This window comes from Eubalaena glacialis, chromosome 4 (assembly GCF_028564815.1).
Source record: "Eubalaena glacialis isolate mEubGla1 chromosome 4, mEubGla1.1.hap2.+ XY, whole genome shotgun sequence".
Classification (NCBI taxonomy): Eukaryota; Metazoa; Chordata; class Mammalia; order Artiodactyla; family Balaenidae; genus Eubalaena; species Eubalaena glacialis.
Window position 1 is genome coordinate 41615710 of NC_083719.1, and position 15748 is coordinate 41631457.

At 34.9% G+C, this 15748-nt stretch overlaps 1 protein-coding gene across 2 annotated transcripts in view; it reads right to left on the reverse strand.

The window, feature by feature from the left end:
• Positions 1 to 15748, reverse strand: part of ARL15 (ADP ribosylation factor like GTPase 15) — a 419312-nt gene that overhangs the window by 204535 nt on the left and 199029 nt on the right. For both annotated transcript variants that reach the window (XM_061187782.1, XM_061187781.1), the window contains exon 4: positions 15297 to 15505. In XM_061187782.1, coding sequence (XP_061043765.1) covers positions 15297 to 15505 — 209 coding nt within the window. The remainder of the gene's footprint in view (positions 1 to 15296; positions 15506 to 15748) is intronic.

Consider the following 15748-nt stretch of genomic DNA (forward strand, 5'->3'; position numbering starts at 1 on the left):
AGAATTACCTGAGGTAATGTATGTGAAACATATCTTGTACTACACACATGTTATTTCAAATGATTTCAGTCTCTCCTCTGTGATCCCATAATATGCCTTACATATTTCCATTGGCTCTTACCATGATATTGTAATGATCTGTTATATGTAGGTGACTTGAGGGAGGGAACCATATTTTATTCATTTTTGTTTCTCCTTGGACAGTATTTGGCCACACAGCAAGTGTGCAAAAAATACTGGTTGAGAGAATGAATACATTGTTGTTTTGTTAAATGACTAATGACATTTTAAAAAACTAAAATATGCTTCAAATTCTGAACCAAGATAGCTTTCATTTTTGGAAAATTTCCTTTTGCCAATTGTAGTCTCTACACATAGGTCTTCATATGCTGGTCACAATGTTAGGCTTAAATTTGGTCTATCTAATGTACCTTTTAACTGTATTTTGGGGGGGTAATATATCAATTCCAAAGTCCTTTTGAATATGAAGGGAAATATTAAAAATTCAAAAAGATCACTTTTCGTTTCCTATAATAACATTTAAGCTGGCAACAGGTTCCAGGAACTTGGCTATTTTTTGATAAGTCATCTATTTTCTTTCATAAACAACAGTAAGCTGTAAAATATACCAGTTTAAGCTTGAGGTGGAGGAAACGTTGAAACCTAATTTAGCTTTCTCAGTTAACAACGACTGTACTCTACGGGGAGGACACACAAGCACGTGGACGCTTACACGCACAGATGCACATCCGAGTAGACGTGCAGGAACAAATTTCAGAGCTTCGTCCTGCTGTCAGGATGGGAATTCACCAAGGCACTCTTGCAGCATCTCCAAATGAAATGCATGGGCACCTCATTAAGGGTCGAGCATAGGGCATAAAAAGTGCAACGACTTGCTCTGCATTTGGCTTCTCTTTTACATCTAAGCTCATTGCACAAAGGTCCAACCATGACAGGGTGCTGAAAACTAGCAGCATTAAAAAAGAACCCAGAGTCACAGAATTATTTCATAAATATATGTAAGACTGAAGGAATGTGTGATGCTCCCCTGTTTGGTACAGCTCAAAGGTGGGTTAAAACCAACTTTGGAATGAATAGCTCTCAGAGATCTGAAAGCTTTCTAATACTGGGATTTTCAACTTTGTGATTTAACGACAACCCTGCTGTTGGCCTTTCCTGACCTGTTGCGAAGTAAATCAGGCAAACTAATGTGGGCTAACAAGTCTTTTTCACACTGTTCGATCACCCTGCCTCTCTTTTTCTCCGCAGACATGGCCTTTCTCCCACTCTGTCTGGCCATCCTCCTCAAAGCGCACAAAATGGCCACTGTAACCCTGCATTACTGTCATTAGATCACAGGTTAGTCAAGTGGAACTGGCTGGCCTTCCCAAAGGAGAGCTCTACTTCAAAAATCTGTCCATGTCAAATGAAGAAAAAAAACCCTGAGCATGGGGTCACCCAGATCAATGATCAAAAGAAACGGAGAATGAAGGGGGGGGGAAGCACACCCTCCTTTTTGTTAAACACACACACAGGTCTGATTTATTATAAGGAATACAGAGATACGGTGAGGTTTTCTCCTCATACACCCTGTTTTCATTTTTTTAATTAAGTAACTTGTTTCCATCAGGCCCTTCTGGTTGGTAAATTTGGGGCTTTGGGAAAGTCCACAAGGAATCCTTAAAATTTCCCCCAAAAGAAAACACACTCTAGGAAATCCCGTTTTTAGGAGGGCTCTTAAATAGGTCCAAAAACATTGAAAAGCCATAAAAGTAATGCAAAGTAATCCACCTTTAAGGCTTAAGAAGATTCTATTTAAATCTGAAAGTAAGAATTGGTGCGACGAACACTCTAAAATAATCCGAGTAACCTCTTGGGCCTTCAAAGAGAGGAAACAACAAGCCTGTCAATCACATCCTGAGAACACACCAAGTGACACACTATAAAAAGCAGATTTCTGGGCTTCTGTGGTGCCTGCCAGAAACCTAGAGATCTGCAGGTAGGTCCACAGCTAGTGCAAGCAACTCCCTTATATTTACGCTTTGGCAAAGTATAACATTCTACATTTGCTTTTGTATTTGTTTGTTTTAAAGACAAAGCTACTAACTTGACAGTACTGCCAAACTGACATATTAAAAAATTAAGGCAGAATGATCTATCTGGAACATCAGCAAGAACAAGCTTTAGTATCAAATTGTGCAAGGGAAAAATCACCGAAAGATTTGATCTTTCAGGTTTCATCACAACAAAAGAGGAAAGGATGTTTTATTAGCGTAACAATTTAAAAAAAAGCAGTTTCTGACAAGAACTCTGTATATATGAAAGAAAGTAAAATAAATTAATTGCTTATAACTAATCTAACGAAAATTGTAAGGGTTGTATAAGGTCCTCATTGCTTCTTTGTTTTCCTTTCAGTTTTTTTTTTTTTTTTTTTTTGGTATTTGTAATTTATTCTTTGAGCACCCTCAAACAGCATATAAATATTTGTGCCTAGATGGACTGTTATCTGTCTCATTTTTGCATATCTGACGAGCATTGACGGGCCACTGTACCAGACACAGTTATAAGTGCCATTTAATCCTCATAACATCGCCGTCCGGAGGAGGGGAAGGCACAACAATTAATACTGAGTGAGCACTCTCTATGGGCTCAGTCTTCGTTTAATCCTCACTGCTCGCTATGAGGTAAATTCTAGGATTATCCCCATTTTACAGATGAGGAAACGGACTTAAAGTATTGAGTATTTGCCCAATATGACTCAGCTGGTCAACAGTAAGCAGGATTTAAATCCAGATTCTGACCTCAGAGTCTTACTGTTTGTCATCTCCAAACCCAAAATGCCAAGTTAAATACACCTCAAGTTAAACATGTGTATGTCCTCTGACCCAGTAATTCCAATTTTACATTATATACTTGAGAAATGCTTGCAAAAATACAAAAGGAAACACACACAAAGATAATCATCAACAACTTTGTTTATAATCTCAAAAATCTAGAAACAACCTAAAAGTTTATCAATAAGAGAATGAATGAATAAAAACTACGGCACAGTCATGCCTTGGAATATAGACTCACTTCTGAAGAACTGAGGGCATAGGCCTTTAAATGCATCTTTAATGATTTGTTTCTTTAAAGAAAAGCTCTGAAACAAATATGGTAAAAATGTTAATATTTGCTAAATCTGGGTGTTGGGTGGATGACTTTTTCTGTTATATTATTTTCTGTACTTATCTGTATGTTTGAAATTTTCTTTTTCTTTTTTTTAATTTGTGGCTGCGTTGGGTCTTCATTGCTGTGCGCGGGCTTTCTCTAGTTGCGGCGAGCGGGGGCTACTCTTCATTGCGGTGCACGGGCTTCTCATTGCGGTGGCTTCTCTTGTTGTGGAGCACGGGCCCTAGGCATGCGGGCTGCAGTAGTTGTGGCACACGGGCTCAGTAGTTGTGGCACATGGGCTTAGATGCTCTGCAGCATGTGGGATCTTCCCGGACCAGGGATCGAACCCGTGTCCCCTGCACTGGCAGGTGGATTCTTAACCACTGCACCACCAGGGAAGTCCCTGTTTGAAATTTTCATAATTTAAATAACTTGAGTATGACTCCTTGGATACATATCCTCATACAATCAAATATATCTTTCTCATGTAATCAGAATTGGAGTTCTGCTAATTTGACTTAATAAACTTCTTAAAACTCATGGTAATAATCTAGAGAATGAACTATTAAAATTAATTTTCTTGAAATAATTGTAACATTTTACTGCTATTATATTAGAAGTACTAGCTTTAATATAATTATGTTCATTAATGTATAGTCCATATTTCATTATGTTAAGCAAAATGCATTAGGTTGGTGTTTCTAATCTTTTGATATTCAAAGTTTTATAATAATGTAGGCTGGCTGAAGGCTGAGAGTTATAGATTAGAGTGGAACAGGGCTCATGAGGAGTAAAGAGAATACTTTTCACTGTATACTTTTTTGTACCCTCTTAAAAGTATACTATATGGTTTTATTAATTATTCAGATTATTAATTAAAATGGATTTTTAAAGATTATGTAATACTCCATGGAGATCCAAGTGAAAATGATAGACATACATTTTCTATAGGATGTTAGTCAGATAATCTTAATTGACAGAGAATGGGTCAAGTAATCTCAACTACAACTCCTTATAAACTTGTCCATATTCGTGTTCAAACTGAGCTGGAGAAGAGCTGCTGTTCTAAAAATAATTTCAGTGTAAGTAAATCCAGGAATTACAGCCATATCTCTTGCTTAAACATCTTAAAGATATGACATTTTTAATAGCACACATTTTTCAGTTCAGCTTTACTACGGCTAAAGAACCATATGACAAAATCTTGACTAACTAGAATCCAAACAAGAACAAGTAAACAAGTACTAAAGGAATTACAATTTTTATATTCCCTTTTTAACAGATGAAACTACAAAGACACAGATTTGTATCTAGTGTTTTACCAAAAAAAGCAATGTCTAGAGCCTCATATGGAGTTAGTGCAGATTCAACAAAATATTCTATACTTTGTGCATCAACACTGCTAAAACTAATGTTCTAAATAATTAAAGGGCATTGCACATTGAGAATCATTACAGAAAGATGGTATTTCCCTAGGGCAGAAAACTGTGCTGATAAAGCTTAAAAGACAAAAAAAAAAAAAAAAAAAAAGACAGCTTTTTGTAAAGTGTAAAAGAGATAACTATATTAATAAAAATTTTCTGTTAACTGTAACAGGCTCAAGCAATCTAGTGATCTCATGTTAAAAGTCTGTTTTCCCTTTTCACCTAAAAAAAAAATGAGCTTGTTTGCGTATTAATATAAAAATCATTAAAAGCTATTATTAAGAAAAAACAGAAAGATATCAAGACTTGAGCTTTAAAGAAAAAACATCAGGTCAAGATAAAAATATGGAAATTCAGTATCATTTTTTATTGCCCCAAACCTGCAGTAACATGCATTTTTACACTTATGAATCTCTACCTACACATATAAATAATTCAAATATTTAGACTTCACTTTCCAATAAGTTTGACAAGTACCATTTTAAATGAAACTATATTAGAACTGAGTAAAGTGTAAATCTTTATATATAACAAGAAAGAAAGGTGTTCTTTCTCAAGAATTTATGTTTTTATGTTTTGGAAAATCGGGGCATTTGTCTGGGCAGATCATCTGCTTTTGCATAACAGTAATAACAATAACAACAGTATCAATGATACTACTTACTGCATATTGATTATACCTCTATCTCAAGATCTTTTTTGGTTTATTTTTTCAGGATCCCTCTAATGATTACTGAATCTTCTCCTCAACGCAATGTGCTAGATCATGATGACAGAATATCTTTCTTTTATAGCACCGTTAACAATTGTAATCTTCAACCAGCTGTTCTCTAAGGATTCCCCTGCCAAGCTCTTATTTTCATTTCATTATTTCTTTGTTCTCCTGTCTAAACTACACACAAGTTACCCAGATTTTCCACTCTGGCCCCTTTCAGTAAAGACTTATTTTGGCTTGACAAATTATCAGTCATAACTACAGTCTAAAAATAAATAATACATTACAAATTCTCCATGTTAAAATTATATCATTCTATGCAACATCCAAATTATTTCACAGTTCATACATAGAACCTTCTTCCCGTAAGGCTCAATTGATTTTACTTATCATTTATGAAAACAATTCCAGTTATTTTATGGAGCTATTTACTGTCAAAACAGTCTTTACAAAGCATTCTTTTCAAGCTCCATAATATTTCAGGTGTGGAATGAACTAAACTCAGTCAGTCTATACACACACTAATGAGTTCAGACACTTGAATGTGTTTAATTGTAAGCCTAAATAAAACAAAATGAAATTCTACTTGACTCTTTTCCTTTACATATGAGTAGAAAACTTGTAGATGTTCTTTTTTTTAAAATTTTTGGTCAAAGATTTATATGAAATTTGGATTTCAGAATTTCTAGTAAAGAAGTTAAAGACCTTAATAGGCCCAGTCTGGAAGGAACTATGCGGTGCCTGCAAACTGAGATGCTATTTTTATTTGTTCGACTCTTGTAAGAACACCTTGTTTGTACTGAAAGTCTGCACCTTACCTGCATTCGAACCACTAGATACCCCTTTTCTCAAGAAACGAATACTCAAAGTGGGTATGTGAATATTTAAATAAGAGAGTTGTGGCTGCATATGGAATTCTACATAAAGAGATATTACTAAAGAAAGAAAAAGAATGAGTCTAGACACCAGTGAACAAAAGGGAGAAGAGGTTCTATAGACAAATTACTCAGGTGCGGATGAGTTCATTTCTACCAGAGCCCAGAAGCACTGGAAGAGTGGCCACTTCTAAGCACCATTCAGTCTATTGTCTGCACCATTGCCCACGTCTAGTTCATTGTTTTCATCAAAGGCACATGCAATTCATAGGTAAAGAAAAAAACTAAAGTGGCAAGGAGAAAATGCCTGTTTCTGAGCAGCAGAGTAGTCTATTCATCTTAACAGATGAAAGCAGGTATCTTTCATTACGTGTTTTTGTTCTTACAGGAGGAAGTCTAAAAATACATGATTTTCATATTTCTGCTACCACAGCTGAGCTTTTCAAAGTCACTGCCAGAAATGGACTGGTTTTCTTACCTGCTTTTTCCATGTTTTAAGTTAAGGATGTCTGCCTCATTATAAACCTTGCTGCTTCCCTAGACTTTCTGTAGTCTGGCTTCGCTGTGATTACTGGTCGAAACCTTTAATTACAGTATATAGTTTGTGCAGCTGCCTGGAAATTGGTCTCAGGGTCAGTGGCTCTTCCCGTTCCCCTCTTTCCATTCTTTTGAAGCAATATTGCTGAACTGGAGGCATTGTTCCAGCTTTTGGCTGTGCTCTGTCTGCTGCACACTATGAATAGCTTTGCAATCACTCTAGCAATTGGTTCTTCAAGTGCCTTTAGGTTGTCAATTGTAATTCATTGGCTCCAGGCACCTTTTCTCTTTTCATTCTCTTGAGGTCTTTTCTTATTTAATTTGCAATAATATTAGGGAATGTCTTCTTCAGACATGTCACTAATGTCTTTCTGATTATGAGGCTTGGTATACATGTGACTTTCATACATGTGCCTGTTAAAATGTTTCACTACTTCCCTTATGTCTGATATGGGATGACAATCTTTGCAGTATCTTGCAAGGAATTTAGCTTAATCTTGAAGTCTTCTTTCTAAAGAATAATCTAAAGAATCCGCTGTAAAATACTCTCACTGGAGTTAATTTATGTAATTAGTTGTTATTTTTGTAACTTCCCAAAGGCGTAATTTTTCATTTTTGTAATAAGAATTAAGCTTTCATATTTTCCTCCTAGAATCATGCTCTATTTTTTAGTACATACAAATTATAAATTTGAGCTCTTATACAACTGAGAAATAGTTAAGAGATAAAGGGCTCTGACTATTTAGAAATCAATGCCTATGTTTTTAGACCCTTTTCAGAAAACCTATCCTCAGACATCTCTTGAGAGATTATATAAAGAAAATATTCAAACTATTCAAAAGGAGTCCTGATGGTTCTGCATTAGAGCAAGTTTATTTTTCTTTAGAGAAGAGAATAAACAAACATATCTCTTGATCTATTTAGGAAACAAACAAACAAAAAACCTTTAGTGTATTAAGTCTCAGATCCCTAGCTCTGGATAAAACCCAGCAGATTAACCCCTCTCATTAGTTGTAGCCATCCCGGAGTAACCAAAGGTATTTTTAAGCAGACACTATGTAATAATAATAATGATAATAATTATCATAATGATAATAACTAACACTTATTGTGCTTTTTATCTTCAAAGCACCTTACTGGCATTAACTATGCGTCTCTTTTCAAATAAATTTAACTCGACAAATGTTTTATTAACTTTGTAAGCTATGGAATGTGTAGTAACTGAGTTTCTTTGCAAATGAAATAAATAAATAAAACTAAGAACCAAGGAAATGATTCTGGAAACTTTTGCCTCAGAATCATTTGCTGCCTTTGCTGAATGAGAGTTAAAATCAAATACTTATTTTTACAAACTACAAAATTGAAATACAGATACAAAGGGTGAAGTTCACCAGTACAACCAATCAAATACATATTGCTTCAAATAACGAAGAAGTAAAATAATACTGTTTGGATAAAATCAAACTCTAACTGTATTAGTTATGGTTCATTATTGTAAAATATTTAAATATTTATAGGAAGAAAAACTGTTAAATGTAAGAATTTAAAAAATCCTTCTAAGTTTCACAAATGTAATAAATACTTTTATTAATTTACAAAGCTAAACAAATTTTGTTTTTATTAACTTGAATACATTGCTTTAAAATCATCTCAATTATGTTCCCATAGAGTTTCACCATGTACCATCCCAGTCTCCACATGAGAAATATAAACAGTAAAAGATAGTTTGTGATGCTAGCAAGTGAAATACGCTCTATATGGTTAAAAGATAGGCAATTAATAAAAACATACTAAAATAATATTATTCAGGCAGGATGTCCTCACTTTTTATGAGGGACTTGGGAAGAAAATAGTAACCTGTTGTAAGCAAAGTCCTCAAGTGAACAAATATAAGTACATAAAAAGACATTAAAACAAACTTTTGTAAATATGGTAGTTAACAGATTGAAGCTTTTAAACACTATTAACATGGTTGGAGTGGTGAGGTTTCATAGAAGATGTGGTTCATGAGCAATATTCAAAGGTCAGGGTTTGATGCAGAGGAAAAGGAAAATTTTTATATTCAAGGATGGAAATAGATGAGTCATACTGAGTAAAAGGAGAGTAGGGAAATCTAGACAAAGCTGATGGCATTAAGCCAACAGGGAAGCACGTACAGAAAGACTCAGAGGTAGTACTCATTCAAACAACATATAGTGAGCACAGAGACATAAACAAACAAGAATTCCTGTCCTTCAAGTAGCTTGCAATCTTGAAGGGTAGACAGAAAAGTTAACAGGCAATTAATTCTAATCTTTATGATTAGGATAAGACCAGGATGCCTTGGGAAGTCACAAGGAGGGCATCTATCTCAGCCATTGGTATCCAGGAAAACTTCTTGCGACACATAAGCTTTAGGTGGTTTTCCTACGGCGACAGGAATAGTGAGTAGTAGATGAAATGACAGAGAAAAGAAAAGGGAATTCAATTCTCAAGCACATTAACCTGTTAAATCTGTGGTGTTTCATTTGATTCTAGAAGTAATTAGAAGATAACACTGATTTTTAATATGGGTATCGTGAAAAACAGAAAGGAAGTCTGTTCTTTCCGGTCTGTGTTGGGGGATAGGAAGGAAGGGAGGAAGGGAGGAGATGTGGGGATGTAAACAACCAGGGAATTCTGAAAAGTACTACAGGTGAGAGAGCTGGGCACTAAACTGTCTGGAGGAGGAAAGTAAGAATTGGAAGAGGTTCCAAAACTTGCCAGCTTTACATAAAATGAAGATATGCATATGACTGAATAAAGGAAGAAAGTGGAAAGAAATGGGGGTTTTATAAAAGAACATAATGAATTCGTTTTGCGTATACACTTTATATTTTCAAATGTATTACTTTGTTATCCCACCTAGACAATTTTCTTGATAGGAGGGACCTTTCTTATGTAACATATTTGTTAACGGGAATTTCTTTAATTTTCAGTGGGCAGGGCATATTCTCATCATATTGCCTGGTGGGTGCAAGAAACACAGGTATACAGGGTTCCCTAGAATGGTGAGATCAAGATGGCTAGATTTAGAATCAATGAAATCAAATATACAAATTAATTTTATTTTCAAGGAATGCATATAAAAAGAAAAAGCACATCAAAATACAATAAAGGGACTTCCCTGGTGGCACAGTGGTTAAGAATCTGCCTGCCAATGCAGGAGACACGGGTTCGAGCCCTGGTCCAGGAAGATCCCACATGCTGCGGAGCAACTAAGCCCGTGTGCCACAACTACTGAGCCTGCACTCTAGGGCCCACGAGCCACAACTACTGAGCTTGCGTGCCACAACTACTGAAGCCCACGCACCTAGAGCCCGTGCTCTGCAACAAGAGATGCCACTGCAATGAGAAGCCCGCGCACCACAATGAAGAGTATAGCCCCTGCTCACCGCAACTAGAGAAAGCCCACGCGTAGCAACGAAGACCCAACGCAGCCATAAATAAACAAACAAATAAGTAAGTAAGTAAATAAATAAATTTATTTATTTTTTAAAAGTACAATAAATAAAATATTCTGGCTGTTTCAAGTAGTCTCTAAAAGTTGCTCTATAATAATGACACTTTTATAATTAACTATTGAAATGATTGTGATTTCAGCTTCTCTTGCAAGTGAGTAAACAGTTTCAAGAGATCACTGAGTCATTCAATGGAAAACTGACTTCCAAACGCTCTCATTGTTTCCCCAAGATTAAACTGTAATAGAATGGAGTACATCTGTAAGGAATGGATAAAAAATAAGTTGTATCTCTTATATCACTTTAGGATAAGTGTACATCCCATAAGGGAGTTTTCAAACTGCTCACACAATAGGTATGTACACTGTTCTATGTGAAATCGAATCAGTATTCTAAAATGCTGCCAAGAAGGAGGTCAAGATATTTGGAAGACTCTTAAGATTTAAAGTATACGACACTTTACAATGACTATACCACACACGCACACAAACACACACATTTCTCTCCATATACAGAAAGTAATATTAAATTAAGCTGAGATTTTATGTGATTTAAACACTGCTTTGCACTTCTAATAAAAGATTTATCATGTAAAATCAGAGATGATATTCATTACTTCATAGAACTACCAGAAAAGAACAGCTCTCCTGTCAAGCAGTGTAAATACAGAAATTCTAAACTAGCGGATTATTTACAGACAAACTGTCCAAAAATTTCAATCTTGCAAAACTCTCTCTGACCCTTTGTAGGAAGGGGGAAAAGTACACGACGTAGAAATAATTATCTATAAACAAGAAGTAATTATATTTAAATTTAATAGTTAAATAACATAAAACATATATTAGCACTCTCTTCCAGAAAATGTCTAGACTAAAAAGTGAGAACTAGATAAACTGTTCATGACACGGTGAATACTGAAAGTACTATTCAAAAAACATGAATATTGATAATCAAAACAAAACATGGTCTAAAAAAGTAATGTTTATATCATTACAGAAATACTCACAAATACTCTTCTATTCTTCTCAAATAGAACACCACATTCTATGTACATCACAATAACGAACTAAATTACAATTGAGCAAAAACTGAGAAATGCCTGATTACAAATTTCAACTTTAATGCTGACATCCTAATTTACAAGCTGGATTTTCCTATGCTACAATTAATGAGCCATGGAACCAAACAGTGTCATCTGATCTTATAATTCTACTTCAAAATTCTCTGTTTCACAGTTTTCATCCTTTTTTACATTTTTTAAATTGAAGTACAGTTGATTTACAATGTTGTGTTAGCTTTCATATTTCTTAATATTGGCTTTAATATAAAATATTCAAGTTAACTCAGTATTTTTGATGTATTATTTCTGAAAAAGTTAAATCCTTTTGGATTAAGGAGATGAATGAATATCAAATCAGATTAGATTGCTGAAAGGATAAACTATTTCTTTCATGTTGACAAAATGTGTTATTTTATAAGACATGGTAATGCCCAACAAAATGAGAATAAGATCTGAAAAAGCTAGGAGGTAAAAGAATCACAATCAGCACCTGTGTCAAGGGAAAACAGGATTACTTTTATTGGCTACTCTATCAACTTAACTTCTCATAAAATCCTCCTGATCTATTAAATAACTTCAGAACTGAAGTATGCTCTCCTATGGGAGCTGTAAAACAAATTAGATACAATTACAATTCAATACAAATAAAAAACCAACCTATTTACTCTTAAGATGATTCTTGTTTTAGAAAGCTTTATCATTTATATTAGAACAGAATTTTCCCTAATGAATCACGTGGGTCACTTGACATGATTATAGATTTTTATATTATGTTTTCTACAGAGGAAAATAGTTGATATGAGTAAATTCTGGAAAACTGTGGTAACTACACCTCCCTAAAGTGAATACAACAAACATCTGTTGCAAGAACTGCTTGGCTTTCAGACAGTATGTAAAGGGTGTTCTTTTTCCCAGTGTTTGGTTATTACAAAAAAAAAAAAAAAAAAAGCTTATTTGTTAAAAAACATGTTTCTACTATCGAGTCTCAAGGCACAAAATCTTAAAATTCTGGTAAGTTAAACATAGGTCATTACCAGGTAGGTATATCACAGAAAGGGAAACTATGCAATGCACAAGACTCCACTTACTTTCTAAAAGGGCAACAAAATAATTGGGCATGTTGCCCTCTGTCAGCGGGTTACATAGTAATTTTAAACCATTGTTCCTATCTTAACTTAGTTCTCAACACAAACCTAGCAAAACTCACATCATAGAGGAGGGAACTAAATACATAACTTCCTGATGATTTTCATCCTCTGTTGGAATCCAAGTGATAATTCAGCTTTCTCCTTTGGATTTCACCGGCTCCTACCAGGTTCTAAGCTCAGTGGTAACCTGATATCCTCATGAAATGATAAATGAATTCTTAAAGTTTTACTCCAGTGACAGGATAAATAATTGCAAAGTTTTTGCATAATGCATTAAGCACAAAATGTAATAATTTCAATGGGAGGAGGGGAAGAATCAACGAGCCTCTATGCCTCGTCTTTTCTTAACTGCATCAAAGAATTGTTCTGTGCTTCTTGGTAAACTGAATGCGTTTTCCCTGATTCTGAAAGAACAGAATTTTACCTAAAATTCACAGGTATTCTGCAGAGTAAAACACCATCTTTTTAGTATTTAGAAATTCCACAAAGTGCACACAAATGAGCAGGTACAAATGAATAAAAATGTTTATAAGCAACAGAGCAGCACACAGCGCGTAATACCTTTAGGATCAGGAAAGAAAGTAATAAACAGATGACGACTTCTCAACACATTTCAAGTAACACGTAACTTTGCTCACTTCTCAATCTTCTATCTCCTCTTCTACTCGTGCCTACTCCCAACCATTTTGAGGTTACTATTTATAAACAAGTTTAAGATTCCATTTTATAATTCCATTTTTATGCTAACAATAAGGTATTAATTTAATTCCTAAAACATTCCTAGGAGTACTGCAGCAAAGCATCATAATAACTACACTGAGAAACCTCTGTTGTTCAAGGAATGGGGAAGATAGGAAGCTTCCATTTCTTTCTCTCCCAAATCCAAAGTAAGTTTAAGCACTTCATTATGTTTCAATAAGTTCAAGATCTACAATGGAATTTGTCCATGAATTCAATTAGGGCAGTCTAAAATGTTAACATGCACCTGGAACAGTACGTGTTTATATAATCATAGGGAAAATGCTTTACATAGAGCAGTCCTCAAAATGGTATTTGCAAATTCCATCACAAGTCAAAATTTTGAGGAAAGTTCATTTAAAATGGATATGAGTAAAAAGGAAAGTCAAAGTCACATATGTTCCAGTATATACAAGTTTAGAATAATTTTCAAAGTATATCTATGATTACTCTACATTCACAACTTCTTCCTACTAAAAGATGAATCACAAAAAGATAGCTGCCCTTTTCCTAGGAGAGACAGCCAGCCAACAGCCACATGGCATACTCCAAAGCAATCCATTGTTAAAAGCTTCCTTTATTCAATGTAGCAGGCTTTAATTCCTATGGAGGATTACCATGAGTCATATATTAGGTTTAAAGAACTCATTAGTTTCTTTTTTTGATGTCTATGGAAACATATAAACAGTTTCTTAAATTAAAAAGCAAAAAAAGAAAAAATTATATTTTCCACAATGAATCTCAGAATACCAATGCATTTTCAGCAAAGCACCTTATAAACATAATCTAACATTCATAACTACCCATCATTATACACTATTATATCCATTTTACAGACAGACAAACTGGTGCTAAGAAGTTAAAAGATGTATCTGAGCTCTTAAGAACAGATCAGGAAGGCACGCAATTACAATGCTGAAGATCTGCACATTGATGACTGTCTGAATAGATTTGCTACTCTTTTTATCTTAATCATTTAATGTTATCCATAAGGTATTTCACAAAATCTAAAAAGGAACAAGGTGCTAACTACTTAATGCTGAGTGAGGCAACTAAAGATACACGTAAGCTCTATTTAATAAGAAATCCTTGCCTTCTTTACTATTTTTCTAAAATAAATGAAAATTCTCTACATACAGTACCTCCTACACTTCAAATTAATCCCACTCACTTCTCATTTTTAAAAAATCACATTATTCCCATTTTACAGGTGAGAAGACAGGCACAGGGACAAAGCTATTTGCCCACGGGTCCCACACAAAGTGGGAGAGAGTCTGGAGCTAGGACATGTTATGTCCTTGGCTCCTCATCCATTTTTCAGACTAAAGGGCAATGTGGTTCCTATTATTCCGAAGTCACTAAGAGAAGCACACAATTTTTGAAGGGGGGGGCGTGGGGGAAGTAATGGAACATATCCTGAAAGTTACAGGTGTAAAGGAATACATCAAGAGTTTTGATTTCACTGTTCTTAAGGTTAAAATTCACTATAATTTAAGTTTTGAAAGCTATTCACATATCTTATTTCTTTAGTACCATGAATCAGAAACTCTGCTGAGACACTGATTATCTGCCCAGAATTAGTCTCATGCTTTTATAGGAAAGATACAAGCTAAGAAATGAAATTAAATATGGAAGATAAAGAATAGGTCCATACTAAAAGGTATTTGCTGGCATGGAACCTGCAAGATAAGACATCAATTTTCAGCCTGGCTGATTACAGAATAGGACCCATTGCTTCTCGTCCACAGTGAGCATTTCAGAGGGACAAGAACACGACATTTGAGGGCAAGTGATGCACGGTAATACACACGACGCATTCCTTTAAAAGAAGAATGAACTAAGTAAGCTGTCGAGGTAAAAAAAAAAAAGTTAAATGACCAGGCCTTTAGCCCTTTAAAATAGATGAGAAATATATTCCTATAAATCCTTTAACTTTTGCTAAACAGTTAAAAAAAAAAATCTATGGTCTCCAAGTGGGGTTAGGGGTGTGAATAATAATTTTTATCAGATTGATATAGGCTTTCTGTTTTCTAAAAAAACTTAGGTTTCATGTTGCAAAACAGTTAACCAGCATATCTCCAATTACAGGAATCTTTTCCAATTCCAACATGGCAGCAAAAGTCAACAAACAAGACAGACAAAGAGCTGTCGCCTTAATGAGACATACCTCTTGTACTGATCGAGCGGCTGGCTTGTCTTGATGATTGGCCAATATTAAAAACGGTAAAGTGCATAATTGTGGGTGCTGAAGAGCTGAGTGCAGTTCATTTCTAGCAGTCTCTAAATCATCTTCCGAAGAGGCACTGTCTAATACAAATATTACCCCTTGAGATCCTTGGTAGTAGCGGCTCCAGTATTTCCGGATATTATCAGCTCCTGTCAAAAACAAAACAAATTCTCTTTTTAAAGACAGCTTTCGGCAACTGAAAAATGTTCCCAACAGTAATTTCCTATTGGAAACCAATGCGGCTTTAAAAATTAAGTGCGGAGGTCACAGATGATGAGAACAAAGGCATTAGAGCCAACGGGTGGATATGGCCTTGAAGGAGAACACAAAAGTTTAAGAGTCATTCTTCAGGCCTTTCTTATCAAAATATGGAAGAAAGAATCAGGATAAGT